General features: G+C 31.2%; 1 protein-coding gene across 1 annotated transcript; it reads left to right on the plus strand.

The window, feature by feature from the left end:
• Nucleotides 1-134: 134 nt before the first annotated feature.
• Nucleotides 135-24,088, plus strand: LOC129230579 (protein RER1-like). Its single transcript, XM_054864984.1, has 7 exons — nucleotides 135-336; nucleotides 2,304-2,421; nucleotides 2,751-2,855; nucleotides 5,006-5,099; nucleotides 12,034-12,112; nucleotides 15,573-15,708; nucleotides 18,149-24,088. The coding sequence occupies exons 2-7, from the start codon at nucleotides 2,350-2,352 to the stop codon at nucleotides 18,239-18,241; spliced, it is 579 nt and encodes a 192-aa protein (XP_054720959.1). The 5' UTR covers nucleotides 135-336; nucleotides 2,304-2,349; the 3' UTR covers nucleotides 18,242-24,088.
• The last annotated feature ends 68 nt before the right edge of the window (nucleotides 24,089-24,156 follow it).

A 24,156-nucleotide genomic window follows, 5' to 3' on the forward strand; every position in this document is an offset into this window, starting at 1 on the left:
TGCATAAAAAGAAATGGAGTCTATGAAAAATGGAAACAGATGAGAAAAAAAAAGAGCAAATTGGCCTGAAAATTATAGTAGAGTTTAGTTGTGCGTGATGTACTGTTTGCGATAGCAGCATGAATTCGGAATGACTCGGTCTTGTTAATTTCAAAAAATGTATTTCGACGTGGCGAATTATTAGAACAATATTAATTATTTTTGTATGCATCTTATCAGTGTTTGGAAAATCCATATCTGTCAGTATACAATTAGTTGATATTAAGAACCTTGTCTATAGTTAATTCGACACTTAATTTAAATCCCGTTTTGCGCTTGGCACTCCTTTTAAATGAGGTAACTTAAAAACTATTCGTTGTTTCATGTTTTTATGTTCTCACTGTCATATTTAGTTACAAGCCAGTTAAATTTTTTAATCTGTCGTTTTTCTTGTTGACGAATTTGTTTTACAAATAATAATCAGTTTCTCCTGGAAGTAGTGCTTTCACTTGGTATCGGCTTAAGATCAGACAAAATTTTCTGGTCGCCAGTGGCGAATCATTTGTGCAGTTTTTAATGATTTTAGTTGTGTGAATGTACATGATTTTTAAATCTGGGATATAAAATGTAAGATTTTAATTTGGAGAAAAAAAAGGTGTAATTTAATAATTAATGTATAGCTGCAGTGTGCTTATATAAAAATATTTTTTTCCCAATTAGATAACCTAGTCTATGCACATATTCTACATATATATATATATATATATTATCTCATTTTAAAAAAAGTTTCAATTAACTATGTCGCTACTATGGTATTATTAAATAACAAGTAGAGTTATGTACTGTAAGAGAATGAACCTGTCAATATTTGAGTAAGGGGAGACAGCATGACAGTCCGCTTTTCAACTTTTCCTTTTTGTCTCTGAAAAAAATGCACTTCATTTTTTTTATTACAAAATTTATGAAATCTTGTTTTGAAAATGTTCAGTTGATTAACTTTTTTTTATTCATGGGCGCCCATATGGGGGGGGGGGGGGGCAAGTGGAGGACTCAAGCTCGGATATACACCATTTTCGATTTTGCTCAAATTTTTATGGTGGATTCCTTTAAAGATTTTAGAAGACATGTATTTTTTTCTTTTCCTCAAAAAAATTTTTTTTGAGGACCTGTAAAAATTCCTAAAGTGGAGCCCACCCTGGAGGTTTTACCAAATCAGCGTTTTTTTAAATGCAATTATTTCTGTGTATTAAGCATCAGCTAAAAAAAATCTTGTGTTTGCAATATGACATGTAGTACCTAAATTGAAATATATCGTAAATTTTGTTATTGATCTTCAGTACAGCCTTTCAGGAGTCGCCAAACTGTCGAAAAAAACAAAAAAGTGCCATGTCTGAGGCTTTCTGGTGGCCTGCATTCATGCTCGGCCATGGTTTTTGTACGTAATTTGTTTAAGAATATATATAAATTATTCAATACCCTCATTAGTTGCATGGCTCACCCTCTGAGCTGCCAAAAAATGACAGTTTTTATATTGAAAAATGCTAAAAAATGTATAAGCCTTTATCTTAGTGCACCAAGCATCAGGGTAGAACTGTATGCATGCATATCAAGCTAGAGTATGTATTTTCACAAACAAGTGACAGAACTATGGGCAAATTCTTTTCAAGAACAGAATATTTCAAAATAGTAAAATGAGCTTCAATTCTGTCAACTTATCTAGGCTTAACTTTCCTCCAGGGACTTCCAGATATTATTTAAAACTAGTATGATCAAAACGTACCATAAGAGTTATGAACTTTCAAATAGACCGATTAGGCTTACTCACATACTTTATAATGTGATAACTAGAAGCAAAATATAAGAAAAACCTTAAAAAAATGTACTTTTTATTGGCCTGTATCTCAGTGCCCTTAGGGTTAGTATAGAACTTAATGCCTACATTTCAAACTAGAGTGTATGCCTTTTCACAAACAAGTGACTTAACTATGGGCAATGGTTCTGCAGGGTCATAAAATGCACTTCAAGATCAGGAAATTGCATTAGAGTTAACGACGCATCCAGTTAGTTGTACTCAAGCTATAATGTTTTGTCTTGCATTATTTTATTGTCTGACTAGTCAGTTAGGGAACTGTACCCTTGTTTTATAATGTCATAGCATTGCTTTTATCATAAATAATAAAATATGACTAAGTAATTGTTTGCTATCATGGTAGTTTAGTGCGGATAAAATAATTTTTTTCACTCGTTGCTTTGAATAAACTTTTGAAAGAAGTTAAAAGGTTACATTGTCAAAATTTGCTTAATGTTTGTAAAATGTGTTTCAGGAATATTCAGAATTTGCAGTGAAATATATTCCAAAGTGAGTTCAATATGATGCAAAGTGATGATTCAGTTAGGCCGAGGCCATCGGCGTTTGCATGCACTACTCATAAAATATCACAGGTATGTTTTTTGCATCTTAAAGAGTCTATGCTTAATGTATTAATATTTAAAAAAAAATAGAGTTTGAAGGCAATATTGAAATTTTTCTCGTTTTAAGGTTTAACTTATCTTGCCATATGAATCAGTATGAAATAATTTGTGTTACGACTAGATTTTACAACTTTATAAATAGTTGGAAATTTCAAGCATGCTTTTAAAAAAAATGAAACTTACAATTCTCAGTTATAAATGCTTATTTAGTGCAGTTTTTTTTTTTTTTTTAAATTTGTATACCTTAGATGTTTAATACGCCTTTTATACTAAAAAGAACCTTTTACTTATGAATATAGATCTATCAGCATATTTTAGATGTCTGGACTCCTCACACCATTGCACGTTGGATTGGTTCTGGTGTATTACTGTTAAGTTTCTTAGCACGAGTGTTCATTTTGCAAGTGAGTACTTTCCAAAATCATTGATGTTTGTTACATTTAGTATGAAAGTAGAAACATTGCACCTGTTTTTACTTCCTTTTACAAGAAAGGAAGTATTGTATTCGCAAAAAATTTTTTACCCAAAAATCGGCCTTAATTTCCATTTTGCTTACCCCCAAATGAATGTTGAGTTTTTTTTCAACCCGACCACAAGTGGATATGTGCCTAGGAACGTACATACAGACACCCGAAATATCCATTTTTACGATCCCCGAGTTAATTACAATGAGTTTTCTCGTGACGTCTGTATGTACAGTAAAAACCCTCTAATGCGGACACTAACGGGACATTTTTTTTGTTCGCAATAGAGAGGTGTCCGCAGGACAGGGGTTTAATAATGTTCTTTGCATTGGAACTGGGGAATTAAAAATTGTCCACATAAGAGGGGTGTCTGTTAGGAGAGGTTTTACTGTATGTGTGTATGTATGTCGCATAGTTCAAGAACGGAATGTCCTAGAAAGTTGAAATTTGGTAACTATTGAATCATATTAACTGTCAATAATGAGAAAATAACATTAAATTGGAGTAAAAGGAAGTCATGTGATGCACACATCAGCTTGTTTTTTTTTTTTTTTTTGCTTTATTTAGTTGTGAAAAGGAAAGGTTTCATTGACATGCACTTTTTTATCATAAAATTTTAAACAGCTGTTTAGATTTATAATCTAGATTTACCCCAGACCAAAAGAAAAAAAAATATTACATAAAACCATGCACATAGCACAAAATAATATATACTATTACATTTCATCTGACTGTCAAACATTAGATTTCAGCAGAAGCATGACTGTCCGAAAGTCGACAACAATGGCAGAATTTTGAAAATGCTAGTTTTGCGTATTGCTTCCGCTGTGGTCGCATTTTTCGCAAATTACAAATAATATCTAAATTACGAAAATGAAGCATTTTCCCTTTTTTACTCAAGTAAAAAGCTAAATAATTAAAGGATGCTTAACCCAAGAGAAGAAGTTGGCTTGGCAATGCTCAACTTAATCTAATTATAAATCATAGCTAAAGCGTAGAACTTAATTTAATAGTAATTTAGTACTATTAAATTAAGTTCTACAATGCTTAGTCTTAAGGGGCATTATCCCCCCCCCCCCCCCCCAGTACTGCATGTATTTGTGGGAAGGGGCTAGTTCACTTCTAAAAATCAACTTGTGTTTTCTCAATAGGAAGTACAGTTCTAAAAAAAATTATTTCAGATTAAAAGTAAATGTAGCTATTGTATTTATTTGAAGATGTCATGTTTAAACTAGGAATTTAGTTTTCAACTGGAGATGGAACACATTGAAGCATTTAGAAAGACATATGATCCCTTAACCTTTGACATTTTAGCATTTTGCCAAAATTTCTTCAATTCCAATTTTAACTTTTTATTACTAAAGTTTTTTGAACTCGGCTAAAACTCTGCTATTACGTATAGTTGTGGGAAAATTTTAGCTCATTTAAAAAATAGAAAAGTTTTATCACTGCAAGAAATCTAAAGGCAAACTTTTTTGCTAGTAATTCAGAATGAAAGTAAAGATTAATTTGAATTGCAATTTTTTAAATTTATGGTCTACAGACATTACATTTATGAGTATTAAAATTTATTTTCTATCTTAAATATATTCATTACATTTTACTTTTATTCTTTTCAAAATATTGGATTTCTGACTAGCATGATTAAATAGTTGGTTTTTCTCTAGAATCAAGGGGTTCTTATACAAAGTTTTCTAATCATCTTTAAATTTTTTATGTAAGTGAGGTGGGGCGGAAGAGAGTGTAAAAGTTTGATAAGCCTTTTAGATTCCTACTTTTGTTGTTTTTCCATAATTATTGTCATTTTATCATCAAAAATGTCTCATGAAGACTCTAAAAATTCATTGTAATTAGGCACTGCTATATCTTTAGTTTGATGTGCATTTTTGAATAGTCCGTTTCAGGAATAAAGAAAAAAAAAGTTTATATTGCATCCTTCCGTAGCACATCTTTCTATTATATTCTTAGGCACCAAGTATTGTGTGTTGTATGTATTAAAACTTTTGTCATTGTAAATATTAAATGTATATGCATAGTTTGCTAATTATTAGCACATTTCATACAAATTTGAAATGTCTGATTTTTTTTAGGGATGGTACATTATCACATATGCATTGGGAATTTATCAACTGAATCTTTTCCTTGCTTTCCTCACTCCAAAAATTGATCCAGCAATGGGAGATGGTAAGTCGATCTGTGTATTTGTATGCATTTGCTGTCATTCATTTACAATACTGCTTAGCTGCAGTTGTTACCAAAAAGGAATTTGTTTCTCTTTTTCCGAAGAATTGAAGTACATACAAAACCAATGTCAATGTGTGTGTCCCATATTAAACTCTTTATGATTTTTTCCTCCATAAAATTTTCATTAAAAAAAATCAGAAAAATAAAATTATTAAAAAATTTAAAAGTGACTCTAATTGTGGCATTCTTTTATCTAACTACAACATTCAAACTTTCATTTTACCTCATTTATACTATGACAATGTTAAGAATGCTTATTTGAAATTCTAGTTAAGCATATCATTGCTTTTTTATATTTTTACTTTTGTATTTCGACTGCTTAAAAGCTTTTTTATTCCTAATATAACTGTACATCTTATTTAATATCATTGCATACCAGAGCTCATCGATATATATCAGTTGATATATATCATGATATATATGACGATATATAACCAATAGTTATTTTGAAAATATCATGATATTTTCAATTTTCATTTTTTCAACTACGGTATTTTCAATATAAAAATTATATCAATCACAGTAATATTATTCATTTACTATTAAAAATAACCAAAAAGTTATATACTATATTTTTATGATGCATTATACATCATTAATATAACAAAGTATTATAATATTCCTTTTTTATTTTATATTCATAAAATTATTAGTAATGTAACAGTTTTAAATCATATTGTAAGTGCCTAAGTAAATATTAAATATTGGTCAGAAAAAAAAGTCTTATGACTGATTATTTAACTAATGCTAAATTACATCTATTAAAATTGATAAAAATGTTAAATGAAATATTAGATATAAATAATGAAAGAAACTAATTTTAAATCTACATATTGTAATAACAATATAAGAAAATAAAGAGTGATTTGAGGATGCTAGGGCTGGGCGATGCATCGACGAAAACTGGTGTGCATCCCACATCGTAAAACCGGTTCAGATTTTTTCTCTAAACCGATGCATCTATACTTCTTGGATGTTAGAGACACTGGCCCAGGGTTGCTGCCTTTTCAATCTCTAATTCTTTCACACTAATATTAAATGAGCAGTGGGTCAATCCAATCTGGCTTAACAATGAAGCTGCGAAGAGTTAGACCTTGGTTTCTCCCAAAATGTGTAATAAATGCACGTATGTTTTTAGTTATTGACAAAAGATATTTTGATGAAGTAGCAAATTTATAATATTGTCACTTGCCAGGAAAAAGCAAATATTAAAGAGAAAAATAGAAACATAAAATGTAGACATATATTTTGTTGTTACAAGTGGGGCTCAATCGATGGTAATTTTTGGCCCATGGGCCTATGAGAACTTTTCAAAGTTGGTCGATGGCCAAGTATTTTTTGTTTCAAATGGCCGATGGCCAATGGAAACACTTTGCTAAAGACGGCCGAAATGTAGGTCATTCAGTACGATGTAGAAACAGATGGCAAATCTTATTACAAAAAAAAAAAAAAAAAACGGATAAATGATTATGTTGACTAAATAGGAGCTTCTGACATATTTAGCTATTGTTCTCTCTCTCTTTAATGAAAATATTGTATAGAAAATCACCAGAAAGTGGAGAAAAACACATGGGCCGTAGGAATATGTTTCTAACAGAAGAAAAGATAAAAAAGAAGGAGAGAGGGATTGAAGGAATAAGGAAAAGTCACACTAGTATACTAGTAATTTAATATTCAAAGGTAAAATTGGAAGTAAAACAAAACTTTATCTAGAGATTTATTGTATTTCAATAATTAAAAATATACAGAGAGAAATCTGAAATATTTCTGTTGAAAAGTATAACTTTTAAACGTTTTTGGAAAAGAAAAGCCAAGAGCAAAGAGCAGTTGCACTTGAAATCATTTCTTTCCTTAGTGGCACTAAACGTGGCCTAACACGATTATTGTCCATTCAGCAAGTTCCTTCCTTTATATCTTTCTTCACGTGCGTCAGAGAGCTGCGCATTTTACATCATTTACATAATTCAGTAATGTACGTCTACTCTAAAATTCGCATAAATTTCAAAACTCTCCTTCTTGGTGTTGCATTTTCAATGTCGAGCAGTGTAGTTCATTTTGTGAGATATTTATCGGTAGACGAGTGGTAAGGTATCTGTGTTTCCTTTCCAAAAGTCACATACTGATTACTGCCTCGTACAAACTTGAACAAATAAATTTATTCCATTAAAGAAAAATAAAGAAATAAAATTGACGTGGCCTCAGAAAATTAGCAAAATTGATTTTTAAAAAAGATTACTGAACACCGTTCTCTAAAACAGCATTTCTCAATCTTTTGTGACCCATGGACCGGCAAAAACTTTTAAAACCTGTTCGTGAACCTGTGAGTTTTTTTTTTCCTTTTTCGTTTCTACTCGTTCAGTGTTAAAAATTTAGGAAAAAAATCGGACGTGTGGGTTTTATTTCCTTTTTTACCGTATTGTAGCAAAAAAAAAGCAACTTGCATGCCATTAAAAACAGGTCAAAAAAGATTTTTGACCAGTGAGGGTTTTTTTTAACAAAAAATAAATAAAACTTTGCATGGTGTTAAATACTTGTCACAAACAATGCATTTTTAGATAAGTAATTTGCAGCAAATGGCATTTGGCACCACCCCTGCTCGCTGCTGCTCTCAAACCCTCGAAGATTGCTTCACAATCTTATTTGGTTCGTGATTTAAAGAGCCTGTTAAGAAGAATCTGATTAAAATGCATGTTAGTTATCTGACAGACAAATGCATGTTAGTTATCTATCAGTTACTTAATAATTGACTTGAAAGTATTTGTGTAATTTTTTTGAATATTTTTTTTAATACTCAATAATATTAGAAATAATTCAAAACTAGTCGACCCGTGCGGAACTCCGCACTGTGCTTTGAATCGTTTCATAAGGTATTTCGCTCTTTAAGAATTTCAAAGGAAGAACATTATGAAGAAGAACCGAAAAAAAAGTAAGCGCAGAAGAGAAGGCATGTAATTTAAAGACATCAGTAACAAAACCTCGTTAAATACAACGTTGTGATAATTTGATCATCGCTCACCTTTTGGTCGTACATATTTACAATTCAAACATAAATATCATTAAAAGTGTGGCTGAGTAGTGACTCGTGAAAAAACAATAATTGTGCATGTAAAACAACAGGTTGTGGCAAACAGAGTCCTGCCCATGTAAGCATCTGACGGGAAAAAAAGATATATTAAAGAGATATTTATTGGCACGGATTCGAATTGGCGCCATTCTGAGTAACAGCCCGACACCCCAACAAACCTAGCAATTGCGCCTTCCTTTTCGAAAGCTATTCATTGAAGGAATGCGTAGTAAAAAACAGCAAAAAAGCTTTTTGCCAAAATAATAATAATAATAATAAGATCATGCTTCTATGTTTTGTCATTAACCAGCATGATACGATTTAAAATTATTCGAAAAGCATGGAATTCGATTAAAGAATGACGAAGATTTCACGTAGCGATTGAAACGAACATTCTAGAGAAGTAATAAATTAGATTGAAAATAAGTGTTTTTATCTTTGAATATTGAACTATTTCACATAGAAGGTTGCTTTAACAGTTACGGCTTAAATGTCCGCACATGTTTCGCTTTTAATCGAACACTTAAAATTCAAAACCAAAACCAGTTGAACTGAGTCCGTTTTTTAAGTGTAATTTTTCGAACGTAGACAAAATGTTTTTTTTTTCAGCAGAAAGCAGAGGAGTAGAAAATTATTTCTTGCTAATGAAGTTGATAATAATTTTAATGCTTTCTATCGTATTCGCGCGAATAAAAAATTAAAGGTTTACTGGGTGAAACTCGTAGTTTTAATTTGGCGTAGTATTTTTTCATTTGTACAAAAGGTAGAACACTGCTATTAGAAACATCTACATTTCAGCATACAATGAAAATGTTTTTCTGCACAAAAAAGATTTCCTTTTGGTAAATCTAATACGTTTTTATGCTTACATTATGCTGAGTGGTCTGGATGTAGTGAAAGCTTAAAAAAAAGGAAGAACACTCTTCGATTAACAGTCAACTTATCCGAATGATAACTGTAGCCTGCATAAAGGAGTCGAAACACCAAGTAGCAATCCCACTGCATTTATTTTATTACGTTTGTATGTTATGAGTACATGTAATGCGTAATACTAATATAAATTTGATATTCTTTCGGACAGCCCAAACTTGCCCGAAGTTCGAATAGTTTATAGCCGAACGCTCTACCGAAAAAAACTTATCAATTTAACCAAACAACTAAGTCCAGTGCTTTTAAGCTTTATTAAAATATGAACACACACACAGGCTTTTTTTTTTTTTTTTTTGCTGAAAGCGACGTAAAAAATGGAAAACTGCATTATAACTTTGCTTTTAAAAAATGCATAAGAACTACAGGCAGCATCAAGGTTTTGAAACAGCAAGGGGCGTTCTCGAAAACTTGATTTTTCGACAGTAAGTCTATTTTTCTTCATTAGCCAGCCTGATAAGTTTTAAAATGAGAAGGGAATAATATATAAGATAAGATATTGAAGAAACATTTTTTTATTCTTGAAAATTTTTAAAATTTCTTACCGCAGGCTGCTTGAACCGTTATGACTTATATGGCAGTACGTGTTCATCATTTAACAGAACGGTTAAAATACAAAATAAATTGAACTATGCTCTTTTTTTAAGCGTAGCTTTTCGAATGAAGTAAAAATGTGATAAGCTATTTGTTTTTTTTTTGCAAAAAGAAGAAAAAATATATATTTTACCCTTCAAATTGAGGTAGTAATTTTTTTATTTGTACAAAGAGTCAAAAACTCATTAAAAGAATCAATATACGATTTCAATATACGATTTATTATTTTTTTCTAAACAAAAGACAATTCTATTGTAGTCTGAAATCTTAAACCTGTTACTTATATTATGCTTTAATTTTCTTACCAGAGCCAAAGCTTAAAAAGGAAAAAAAAAAAACGTACAATTCCGAAGTAAAATAGCACGAAGTCACTTCAAGTTCCCTTATCAGCAAGGAGCGTTTCCTTCTCATTTATTCTATCCCTTCATAGTTGTTATTCACTTAATTAAGTGTTCATGTAATGCGCGATATTTCTCTAATTTTTTGTTGCAGATTGTCCGGACGTGGGCCCGAACACGGATTCTCCTGGTTACGAAGAGAACGCTCTGCCGATCAAGCTATTCAGCTCTGTCGGTCATAGCGCAAATTAAAGTTATAAGTTTAACCAAAAACCTCATTCTGGTTCTTTAAAACAAGTTTTTCGGCTGAAAAAAACAATTTTTAGACCGTGGGTCTATTTTTCGTCAGTAGCCAGCACCATAAGCTTTAAAATAAGGCATAAATCAAAGAAATCGATCAAGAATTGAGGAAAATCTGGCGTAGAAACCAAAAACAAGCTACAGAAATAATATATAAGGATTATTCGAATTTCATGATTTCGTTTACTTTAGCCGCTCCCCTTAATAGCTGCAAAGAAATTATTTTTAAATTAATTTATCAGAATATAATCAAGGGGAAAGTTGAATATACAGTAGGCACCGCTTAATCTGATAACTATGGGACAAATATAATTTGATAACAATAAATGAAAAGATTCCAGGACGCACAAAAGACGCATCCTTTTCTCTGAAATTCGTAAACCACATGTAGCACTCCGAATTAAAATAACAGTGTAAAAATAAAACATTTTATTAAAACTTTCTAAATTGTTAAACACCGGTAAAAGGTTAAAATTGAAACTTGTAAAATCTAAAACGGGAGCCACACCTTCACAATTACATTTCAGCTGATAACAATCACACCTCGGCAAGGTCTCTTGGAAGTCGTTTTTCACCCGTGTTTTAACTTGGGTTTGCTTTATTTTCCCCGTCGCCAACTCGGGGCCGAATGGTAGCAGTTCGCTGGACTTGGCTTCTCCTCACTGCGTCCGGCGGTTGGTCGCTGCACACAGTTTCAAAGCAGATTCAAGTTCTTTTCCATCACGGTTTCACTCGTTGTTTAAATTTTTATTTAGATACGCTTTGTATTCAATATCGTTACGATCACTTATTAAACAAATGATTATAGATGAATTCTCGATTATCCGAAGTAAGTTCGGTCCCAATTACTTCAGATTAATCAAGGTCCTACTGTACTATACGAACCCTGAATTAGGCATTTCTCACACTAAAGAAAAAAACTTTTGCTGCAGTTTGTCTTTAATTAAAGGTCAGATTATACATCAGAATATGAGGGTATTTACTTCTTAAGTGTAAAGTCAACAAAGTTAAATTAAAAATCTGGGAAAATAACGTGATTTTCGATTTTTTTTTTTTCGGAAATTTTATTCTCCGGCATAGGGTGACCAATCAAATTTGAAACTCGTTTTTTGTAAAAAATTGCTCGATTAACATATGTAATAATTATTTCAATTCAAGAGCTTGAAATTCCAAAGTGATGGTTGATAAGTGTCTGCTATGCATGCTGGAGAAACTTTCGGAAGTGACTCAAAATTTGGCATGCTCCGAAATCCGAAACTGGTGTTGGTCCAGTTACTGCCTGACTTTGGGCCCTATGCTGTACTTACTTTTAATTATGCAGTAAAATTTAAAAAAATAAAAATTAGGTTTTCCCCCTTCTTTTCCAAAAAACATCCGCATTTAGATGTTTTACGAGGCCGATGGGCCAATGTTATCTCCATGTTAGCATCAGCCGCCGATGTGGATGGCTAAAATTTTTGAACCATCGGCGCTGATGCATCGGCCTGGCGTATGGTCCAGTCCTAGTTACAAGTGGTGGAGTTACCAGTTCAGGTGTCAACATTTTTGCACACCTTGATTGCAAAAATTTTAAATTTGCCTGAAACAATTTCATTCTTTTTTTCTCTCTCTCTCATTGACATACTAATAAAATGCTATTGTGTCTTTCCAGATGATGGGCCAAGCTTGCCAACTAAAATGAATGAAGAATTTAGACCTTTCATTCGACGTCTCCCAGAGTTTAAATTTTGGTATGTTTTCATAGTTTTTTGCTTCAAAATGATATGTACACTATATGACTAAAAGTATTGGGACACTTTCAAAAATTTACATTTTTACGGAGATCTCGAGAAATAAATGACCATTTCCTCTGTAATTTTTTTCACATAAAAGGTTTACTGCAGCTGCCGTTTTCCAATAGAAATTTAGTCTACTATTCATTTAGGGGACAAGCAACAAATTGAGAAAATAAAAAAAAAGGTTTCTGATCATTTTTCATTGTAAATAGCTGGGAATAAACTATAAATTTCAGAAATAAGTTAAAATACTGTCAAAATTTTATTTTAATATTTTCGTGAAAGTATCTCTCTACCCACGGGAATATAAGCATTTCTTTCAAAAATGCAAATTTTTTTTGATGGTTTTCGGCTTATATCACGCAGAGTTTTTCATCAAATGTTTCTAAACTTTCAGAATATTTGACAGCCTATTACAGAAGCATAATGAAAATTTGAAGTTAAAATATTGAAAATTTAATGAAATATGATCGCTTAAAGCAATTAATTTTTCACTTCGTATGCGCGAAAGATATCAATTTATAACTTTTATAATCCAAAGCTCAGATATATCCTACAACTCATAAAAAAAATTCCACCTTGATATCCTTAAAATGTAAAAGGTTATCAGCGATCTAATGAGCCAAATTTTAATGATTCTTGGTGGTCAGTTTGCAAACGACCCCTTACTATTCGTTGCCTATCCAAGACATAAAGTTGTAGGATATTTGAGCTTTGGATTATAAAAGTTATAAATTGATATCTTTCGTGCATGCGCAGTGAAAATTAATTCTTTAAATGTTCATATTTCATTAAATTTTCAATATTTTAACTTCAAATTTTATTATGCTCGAATATGTTGTCAAATAATCTGAAAGTTTAGTTACGTTTGACGAAAAACTCTGCATGATATGAGCCAAAAACCATTAAAAAAAATTGCATTTTCGTAAGAAATGCTTATATATCTCTGTGGGTATAAGAAAAATTTTCACGAAAATATAAAAACAAAATTTTGATAGTATTTTAACTTATTTTTATTTATAGCTTATTCCCAGCTATTGGCTCAGCTCAAAGCAGTTGGTCCTTTATTTCTCAAGAAATCCATAAAAATGTGAATTTTTGAAAGTGTTCCAATACTTTTGGTCATGTGTGCAGGTAGTACCAAAATTAATTTTTAAGGTATCATTTTGCAAAAGTGAATGATACTTTTAATGCTTATGTGCATTTAATCTTTTGGTAACATACTAGTACCTGCCCCCCTTTTTGTTTTTAAAAATCCTTGAGTCAGGATAAATGCAAAAGGTGATTGAAAATTTTTAATAAATATATATGCTTTAATAAATCATTTATAATGCTGGTAAACAGATCAGTGGGTATTAAAAGAGAAAGAGAAATGTAATAATGACGTATATATTTTTTATTTTATTTATTTATTTATTTTATTTATTTATTTTTTTTTTTGCTGTTTGATGAAATTATAGTTAATATCTTCAGTTAACAATCTGGGAATTATAAAATAAGTTTCTTGTTTGTATTTTTTTTTTAAATTTCTCTATTTTAAAATTTATTTCCTTTTTGAAATTATAGTTACAAGTAAAATTCTTGTAAACAACATATCAATTCTTAAAACTTTTACTTCATGCTATTATAGCACACTGAAATTGGTTCAAAATCACAAAACTATTTTTCTCTTTTAAAAAGTAAAAAACATTAAAACAAAATCTTCTCGACTGATTTTATGTATATACAAATGTGAAAGTAAAGCAGAAATAATTATAATTACATTTCTAAAATTAATTTAAATTGTAAGATGCTATAATGAAGGAACCTGTTACCAAAAGTGATAATTGTTCTCTATATAAAAGTGGTAAACTATTGTGAAGCATTTTCTACTCTTGTTTGTGAAAATTGCAACACCATGAAGGAAGCATCATAGTTGAATGAAATTTAATACACAGTTGAGTGATAATGGTACAAATAAATGATTACATTTTCAAACCAAACAAACAATAAAAAGAGACAGAAATTAGTATTTTGTGTGGCCACCACGTGCCGCGATAAGAGCTGCTACACGACTCGGCATGGAGTGAAACAAAGTTTGAATATCTGCCTGTGGAAGAGTATTTCATATTGCTTGGTATGCGCAACCAAAGTTCGTCTGCCAAAGCAACAGGACAAGGATCACGAGCGAGACGTTGCCCAACGAAATCCCACACATGTTCAATTGGTGACATATCCGGGGAATAAGCAGGCCAAGGAAGAAGTTGTACCTGCTGCGAATCAAGGTAGGAGTTGACAGTCCTGGCGACATGTGGACAGGCATCATCCTGCTGGAATACAGTCCCTGGCAATCCTCGCAGGAAAGGAATAGCTTGGGGCTGTAAAACTTCATTTATATATCGGGTACTGTTCAAATTGCCCACAATTCATAGCAACTGTGATTGTCCATGATATGCTATGGCACCCCAGACCATAACTCTGGGTGTTTGTCCATTATGGCGTTCAATAATGCACTCCGGAATGTTCCATTCACCGGCATAGCGCCTGACACGAATTCGGCCATCATGGTGATACACATTGAAACAGGATTCGTCAGAAAAGATGACCTGCTACCAATCAGCACGCCAGCTCCTATGCACATTGGCCCATTGTAGCCACAGGCGGTGATGGTTTTGCGTGAAAGGAATCCTTGCACGCAGCCCATGCTGCAGCAGACGTCTCCGAATTGATGAAGCACACAATGAAACACCTGTAGCTGTTGACCACTGTGCTGCCAATTCTGTAGAAGAAGCTATATGGTCCGTCAGCGCCATACGCACCAGGTGTCTGTCATCGCAAGCTGACGTCACATTTCGAGGTCCACTCCCAGATTTCCGAGCTGTCCAACCCTTGTCCGTCCGCTGCTTCCAAACACGCATAATTGTGCTGCTGTTACGCTGCACACGAGCGGCGACTGCATGATAAGACAATCCAGCTTCACGAAGACCGACGATTCAGCCCTCGTTCAAACTCCGAAATTTGCTCAAATTTCGCTTTCTTTCATAGTAAAGAGGCATAGTCAAGATTCAGTTAACGTTTACTCTAGCATATAACCACCGATAATCAGACATGCCTCGCTACAGTCATCTATTTATATTCGGTTCGATCCGCCGTTCATCTGCAATTCTAATCATTTTGCAATTCTAATCATTTTGCATATCATGCCCTACTTTGCATTTCCTGCAATTTTCACTTGCGGAAGTCCTTCGTGGTGTTGCAATTTTCACAGACAGGAGTGTAACAAGAAAGAAGGGTTCAAAATTTGGAGCTATGGGGGGGGGGGGCTCCTAAGTCTCAACTTGTCTTCAAATTAAATAAAATGCATTGTTAGAACTGCACGCACATAATTATTACTAGTGTATGACTATAATTCAATTTTGATGTTGATCCTTTTTAGGTACTCGACTACAAAAGCAACACTTATAGCCCTCCTGTGTACATTTTTCCAGATGTTTAATGTGCCAGTTTTCTGGCCAATACTTTTATTGTACTTCCTTACTTTGTTTGGAATTACTATGCGGCGGCAAATTAGGGTAAGTTAAGAATTTACAGCATGTAAAATTAGTAATATCTAGAATGTAGCATAAATTGTTCATAGGTTTTAATGTTATGTCCTATTTGAAACTACTGTTGGTTATTGATGGACTCAGTTTTCATTTTCCCTCGAATTCACCAAATTCAAGTAATAGATTTCCTCTTTATTATTGTTTTTTTTTCCATTTGAAATTGCATATGAAAGTGCAACTACAGTGAAGCATCTTTTATATGTTTGTCTTTTGTACATTTTTTAAATTGGTCCTTGCAGAGTCTTAATACACATTAACCTATACCTATTATACGTTTTTTCATTTATACACTTTTTACATACAGTCCCTTCAAAAACGTAATAAACGGTGCTTCACTATTTGAAATGATAAGTGGTGAAAGTTTTCAGTCTTTTGATGGGTTTCCGTTGTTTTAAAAAAGATTGAAACAGAGTCAAACGGAACAAGATGATTTCAAAATAATAAATAATGTGTGAGAAAGTTAAATCTAAGCAGTTGAAAACGTTTTTTTTTTTTTTTTTTTTATTTGCTTTTTATGATCACATTTAAAAGAAATTGTTACTCTTTATCTAAGTATGAAAAATAAATTGTTATTCATTAAAGTGATTTTTTTTTTTTTTTGTTTCTTAAAAAAATTATCATTTTTCAATGTATTTGTTGATACTTTATCTTTGAACACTTTTTGTAAAAAATAATAAAAGTGCTGTACTCAATCATTTTCTTATTTAAAAACTGAAATTGGAACACACTTTCTTTCTATTTGTAAAATTTCTTGCTTGTGAATTTTTGCAAATTTTATCTCTAAAAATAACTTGTAGATGATGGCGATATCAAAAAATTCTTCCAATTAAGAACAGCACTAAAAATGAAACTAAAAATATATGAGGGAGCCCGGGGCACAGTCAGACAAAAATTACGAATTCAAAAAAATTGGAAATTTTAAATCTGTAAGAAAATTTTTAAGGTGGATTTGTAATGGCAGCTTAAATATACAATCTTTTGGGACACAAAAATGTTCATTATTATTTAAAGTTTTTGAAATACTTTTAAAAAAAGAAGCATAAAATTTTGTCTCGCCATACGAGACTCGGCAATGAGACAGCATACAAGGCACAGAGAGACAGCAAATAGGGTTGATGTTGAGTGAAACATGAGTTGAGATTCAAGTTTCATCGTACATCTAAATAAAAATTTAATTTTCGAACCACAAAAAGTATTATTCTGCTTTTACCATTTATTTTTGTAAGAGCAGTTAACAACAATTTTATATTTTTATTCAGAAAGGATGCACCATTTGTTACAAGTGGTCTGATAAAAAATGGCTTTACTTTCACTCAAGAAACTATTGTATAAGTCTCCGTCATTATCAGCTGCTTTTAGAACATTTCCAACGTAAAAATATTTCTGTTTGATGCCAAATTCTATGAGAACAAAGTATCTGGCTCTTCAAAACCCAGATTTTCACAATCGTCGATATGGTCGGATAAAAAATCAGATCTCCCCATTTAATTTCTTCTACCTCTTTAGTTGTTTCAAATTAGCCTATATTTTCTCTATACTTTTGACATTTTTTTTTTTTTCATTTCTCTAGTCTTTGTGCTTTTTTGTTCTAAAATTTGTTTTTCAGGACTATCAGTTGCAATAATACTTGAACAGGGTTGCCATGCTGCAGGGAAACCTAAGATACAAGGAATTCAAAACTTTAAAAAAAAGGGGGGAAATTTAAAAATTTAATTGAAAACCTGGAAAGTACAAGGAATTTTACTTTTTAAAAAGTTGAAGTTGCAAAAGTCAATGCTCAAGTATATAAGCTATAAAAAATAAACTAAAAATAATAATTGTACATTGACATTTTTATTTGTTTAAGTAAATATGAAAATGTCTTTCATAAAAGCAAAAATTGTTTAATGTTTTATTGACATGAATTTTCAATTTTATACTAATTTAATTTTAAGAGCGCGGAATTTGTCATTTGAAATTTGTTCTGTTTAATTTTTGCATTTTTTTTCCTTTTAAGGTTCAAGTAGTGAATTATTAAGACAAGTATTTTATTTTTTCAATGTAAAAAGCTGACTATAAATACACAGATACCATGTTATTATTTCAGTTTTAATGACTTCTGCTTTCTTCTTTTCACTCCCTCTTATTTTTATTTATTTTTTTTTTCCCCTGCAATTTTTTACCAGGATATTATTGTTCATAAATGTCAGTGTTTGCTTGCTTCTAATTCTGCATATTCATGAAGGGAAAACACAGAATTTTTTCTCCAAAATTGAATGGAAACCCTGTTAAATATTTTGACTACATTTTTCGGGATTGTCCAAAATGTCACTGTTAGCAATTTTTTCAATCCTATAAACTGCTATATAATATTACATTCACGTAATGTATGAACTATGTATGTTTATTTTTTATGTAACCTTTACAGCACATGATCAAATACAGATACCTTCCATGGACTAGAGGCAAAACCAAATACAGAGGCAAAGAAGATTCAGGGAAAGTAATTTTATCAAAATGAATGTTCATTGTGTTGATCCTGTGATGCTGAATGTGTCAGTTAAGTGAAGAAATTTGCTGTTTCTACTCCATCATTGTTTCCACTGATGAAAAATAAGTCTGACTGATGGTGTAGAATACCATGTTTGAAAAGGAATCAAATTCCTCTTAAAAATTTTATTTAAATGTTAGGGTGATTGCGTTAATGCATTATTTATGTGTGAAATCAAATTGTATTATAAGTGAGCGTTGTTACTAAAGGGCATGCAATTCTGTTTTTACATGAAGATCATCAATATTGACAAAAAAAAAAAGAAAACCTCGAGTAAATAGTTTTTAAAAATATAACAGATAAAATCAAGAATTCAATAAATATTTCTTATTTGAAACATCTGATTTTAAAATATTAATGCATTGAAACTTTTATATGAAATTTCTATGATTTATTCACATTTCTATACCTCATTTAATGATTTGTTCATTACATATATAAATTTATTAAAAGTATAAAATCTGTAGATTATCAGTCCTCCCCGTTCAAATATTAAGTAAAGAAATATTTTCTAGTCTACCATGTTTCCTACAACCAAAAGAGCCCAAAACACAAACACATTAACAAAGATATGGAAATACTGTGAGCGAGTCTTCTAGATATGGAAATACTGTGAGCGAGTCTTCTCAAACAAAATTCATTTCCATGCCTGGGGTTGCCTTCCATTTCCTGTACCTTGCAGGGTTTTTTTTTTAACAGACACAAAATAATGCATTTTGTATTGAAAAGCCGAGATTTTGCTTGCTGTGCTGGCAATTTTCGAAATTCCGAACAAACAGCACTATATACAGTAAATATATTACATTACTTAAATCTATCTCAGTTTTAAAAATGCATATGTTTTTTCTTTTATTGGTATGTGAAAAAACAATGTTGAACAAAGAATCTACATTATCATAGGATCAGTTTTGAGTTTCTTAAATGTTTTAAAATTATTATTTGCTGTAATGGAGCAAATGAACATGCACGTCAGTCTTGTTTGAATTGAATATTATGTGTTTTTTTCTTTGTTTTTTATGTTTCAATAAGTCCTGTTAAGGGGAGTTAGTACCCTTAAAACCTTCAAAAAGAAAATATTTTTTCAGTTTTATGCAGTATAACTTTGATTTAACGATACCTGATTTAACGATTTCCTCAATTTAGTGATATATTTCACTAGTCCCGGTTTGACTGCATTGAAGGCAGGGAATTCAAAAATCAACAAACAAAACTGGAAAATAGTTTTTTTTTTTTAATTTAAAGTTGCAAAAATCAATGTCCAAATATATAAACTGCCAAAACATAAATAAATAAATAGTAATAATAGTATTGATAATATTAATGAAGTTCAGAAATAAAGTAAAATAAAAAATAATAATTTTGCTTCTTTTTTTAAAATTAAATATTAAAATTTTGATCATAAAAACAATCTTTTTATTGTTTTAATTAAAATGTATCTTGAATTTCAGTCGTCAATATTCATTGTTCTGCTTAACTTTTTCACGTTTAGGTTCAAGTAATGAATGGTTAAGAGAAGGCTTTTTTTTTACCTTGCATAAAAAGTTCAATATATTCAATCACCATGCTATTATTACAAATTCTTATTTATTTACCCTCATTTATTTATTAAAATATTTATTGTTCCAATTTTATTTCCTGTGATGCAATTATCAAGATATTAATTTTCTTTTTCAAACATCAGTGTTCGCTCATTTGTAATGTCATTTTCATACAGGAATTTTTTTTCCATAATTGAGTGGCAACCCTGTCTGTTTCTCGATTTAACGATAACTTTTTCCAGTCCCTTGACAGTCGTTAAAAATCATTGTTATACTTCATATTCAAACCAAGAGTTTTCAAGTGACATCAAATTTATGTTTCAATATAGATTGAAAGTAACTCAAATTAAATATTAATAGTACAGGACTGTATTAAAATGTACCTACAATTTTACTTTCGTACGAGGTTTCCTCAAAACGTCGATTTTAAAAAGTCATGTTCCTTTTTCTTAAAAACTACTTTACATATTACTTCGAAGCTTCCACCACATTTTATTTGTCTGTTCATAACTATACAGAAGTGAAGTTTTTGCTTTAGGTCTCACCTTTTTCCCTAAACAGTTGTTTTATGGTCGAAATTATGGTTATGATTTTTTTTTTTTAAATTTAAAAGTTGATTTTAGTTGAAATTTAATGAATTATGAAACAGACAGAAATTCCGTAAATTTTCACTTCAGTGGACTACAGTGGAAGACGTTTAACACAAAGCTTAAGGGACCGAAATAATTTTTCATATTAAAAGAATTTTGCATCAGAAGATTTGTATTAAACTGCGCAGTATACTGTCCGAACTGCAATACTAAGGTGGGCAGGTAAACGGCAGTATCTGCAGAAATGAGTTTTTAGATATTTGAAGAAATGTGTGTTGGATTCAATACCAACAATAGAGAAATGTTTGAATTATATATTTTTTCGTGCCTTATTTTCAGCGGAAATCAAATAAGCAAGCTTGTACAATAAAGCTAATGTAAAACAAGTGACAAAAATGCAAAAAAATGAAAATTTTGCCATTGACCTGCCCAGGGCAGTATCACTTTGTGTGAACCGATATTTCATGTCAAGCCTTTTTGTGTTAAATGTGTTTCACTGTATTGGATATCGCTATACGCTGAAAATTGTAAGTTTCTGTTATGAAAACTTTTTGTGAAACAGGTAGTTAATCTGTATTTTACTGAATTATTTTTCTGGAGCAATGCACAAAATAAATTCATGTATATATACATAAAAGATCATTTTGTGAAATATATTCTAGATTGCACTCGTATAGACTACCTCTTTTTTTATTTGCCACATTATTATAGAACCTTCCCAATGGTGAACGACTTGTGATATTGAATTTCACCAAAATGTTACTCTCCAATGGTTTCTTATAGATGTCATGTGTATATTTATATGGATGAGATTATGTTATGTGTTGGAATTAAAGTTGAAATTAATGTTTTGGAATTTAAGTCTGTTGGTTAATATTTCTCAAAACGTGTAAACAGCTTTGAATTAAGTTTAAATGATGTATTAATTTTCATTCCCTCAATAAATTGAGGCAGTGAAAGGGATGTAAGTGGACATTTTCAAGCTTTGAATAAAATGTTTTAAGTTCTGTTCTTAGGTAGGCTTTCACTGATTTTTTTTTTCTAGATCATACTGTACAGCAGCACCCTCCATGACTACTAGTTCTATCTCTTACCCTAAAATAGAGGAGAGGGTCACCTACCATTTGTACTAGTTATCTCCAAATTTTTAGTTTTAGCACTAATATACATTTACTTTGCACTGCCTCAATTCATGAAAACACCATATGATTATGAATTCCAACAACTTGAAAATAAATTAGTTTCTTCGAATGTTTCTTAAACGCATTTTTGCTAGGGAAGGTTGGGTATCATTTATGAAAACAGAATTGTCCGTTTTTGTTTGAACATTTGGAGAACTAGTTTTGTTTTGAGACTTAAAAACAAAATTTTCTTTTGCTTTCACATGAAGTCATTAGATCTTATCTAATTATTTCACATTAAACTGAATATTTGATGAATTACTCGGAAATTTCATGCCAGCACTAAATTGAATAAAAGCTATGCATTTGAATTTCATACATCAATTATTTATTTCACTATTCAAAAAGAAATTTTGTTGTCCTATCTATATATTTCTCTCCTGTATTTTTCAGTTGGCTATAATTTGCTAATTCACAAAGAAATTATCTTGGTATTGCACCCCCCCCCCCTCCCTCCTAAAAGGCACATTGAAGTTTTACAACTGTCAACTCCTTACAGCAATCAGCATTAGCAACATTATTCATGAAATTTATCCGGAGGAATATTAAACAAATGGAGTTTAAAATTGTAATATGTCTCTAAATAGAATAGAAAATTTCAGTCTCACTAAATAGCTCATCACTTTTGTAACCTTTTATATGCAGTACGACTCAAATGTTACTTTTTGATTGAAAATCAAAATTTTGCATTGTTATACTTTATTGTTTCTTGATATTGATGTCTTTATTTAGAAAAGAAAGTTTTTTAAAAGCTCAAAACAGCTGCTTGCAATTTGTTTCATCAAGTAGCTCATCAAAATTGTTTGTTGATTTTGTAAGTTTGAATTTTCTTGCAACTTTCTCTTTGCTTCTTGTTTAATCAAAGCATTTCCATGCCTTCATTAGCTTATTTTTTTAAATACCTTTGTTAACTTGGGAGAAAAAAAAGTTTAAGTATTAAATTTGTTAGGTTAATCATTAAACCAAAATGAGTATTTTTCAGGGATATCTTGTTACTCTGGGCATTTTTGGTTGATGAATCCTGTAGTTGAAACATTTTTTGTTTTATAAATAGTAGAAATATCCATGTTGATCAGCAGTCCCACCTTCGTAAATATTGTGAAGCCCCCTCAACCCCCCCCCCTAAAAGATTTTAACAGTGCAATCTGCACCATGACCCCTCCCCAGATGGGCACCCCTAATGTTGATTAAGCTCTCACTTAACAGATTATTTTATGAAAAGTAAGCTTTGCAGAAGTTCAAACCACATTGAACAAATGGTTTCAAGTGCAGTGAGCTGAAATGGTCATGTAACATATTATTTGCATTTCAAAAGGAAGAACAATTGAGTCACAGAGCACTTAGCACTAATAACCATTAATTAAAATTCTTCCCTACCCTCCAGCCAAACAAAGAAGCAACAAAACAACTCTGTGCTCCGGAGTACATAATGTATGATTTATTATTATGCTTTTCCAAAAGTGTATCCAAAATGTTTAAATGCTTTTAGAACAGTGAATCACTACCTTTTTGAGCACATCTGTCTGGAGGTTAACTGATGCCTATGCCTCCCCCTCCCTTAAAAAAAACATAAGTTAATACTAGTGGACATCAGTATTAATTATAATACAAATGCCTAGTTTCGAGTTGAAGTAAAATGTATGTAATAAAGCAATTTCATTCAATTACTCTTAAACTAAAAAAATTTAAATAAATGCAGAAAAGTATTTTTTGACACTTTTTTTTTCTTTTCTTTCTTTTACAAAACAAACCAATAGGTATTTACAGGGATACCCTTAACTAAGATCATTGATGTAGTATTCAAAAATAGAAGTAAGTTTTTTATGAAATTATTTTCTTTTTACAATTTTAATTTGGTGGAATTAAATACACCGACACTTGCTATATATAAAAGAAAAAAAGTTGGAAAATTCATAAATTTGATGATGAATATGGAGAAAATTCCTAATGGCTCAACCGAGGTCTGAGAAGAGATCTCCTGAACTAATGTATTTCTTTTTTTTTAACTTGTGATTTCTTGTCAGAATTATAAAAAATCAGTTTTGTATACATTTTTTATTTGAGTATTTGCTGGGGTTTTATTACTATTATTATGTCCTTCAAGTACTCATCGCCCCTTTGCGGGTGATCGCTTCCAGGTTGAGAACCACTGCTTTAGGAAAAGTGCTTAGTACAGTAGAAGCTCATTTATTCGATTCTCTGGTTTATCTGGATCAAATTTGTGGATTTTCAAAAAGTTTTTCATTCACACAAATAATAATCTTAAATTATGCTAGATAAACTGTTAGGGCATTGAACATTCACTTTTTACATGCAATATACCAGACAGCCCATTTATCACATCCTGAGGCTGCAGTTTCTATCAGAACCCTTCAGTCAGGAATAGTGAATAACCAAGGCAGAGGATTTAGTTTTGCCTTCGCCCTGGCTTAGGGATAAAGCAAAATTCATTTTTTAGTTTGATTAAATGTACTCCTGCATAAATTACCCAATAAATAAGGAAGTTTTCGATTTTTCAATTTTATTTTTATATAATAGAGTAACATGTATGAACATCATAGGTGAGAAAATTTTTG

This window comes from Uloborus diversus, chromosome 9 (genome assembly GCF_026930045.1).
Source record: "Uloborus diversus isolate 005 chromosome 9, Udiv.v.3.1, whole genome shotgun sequence".
In the NCBI taxonomy this organism is placed as follows: Eukaryota; Metazoa; Arthropoda; class Arachnida; order Araneae; family Uloboridae; genus Uloborus; species Uloborus diversus.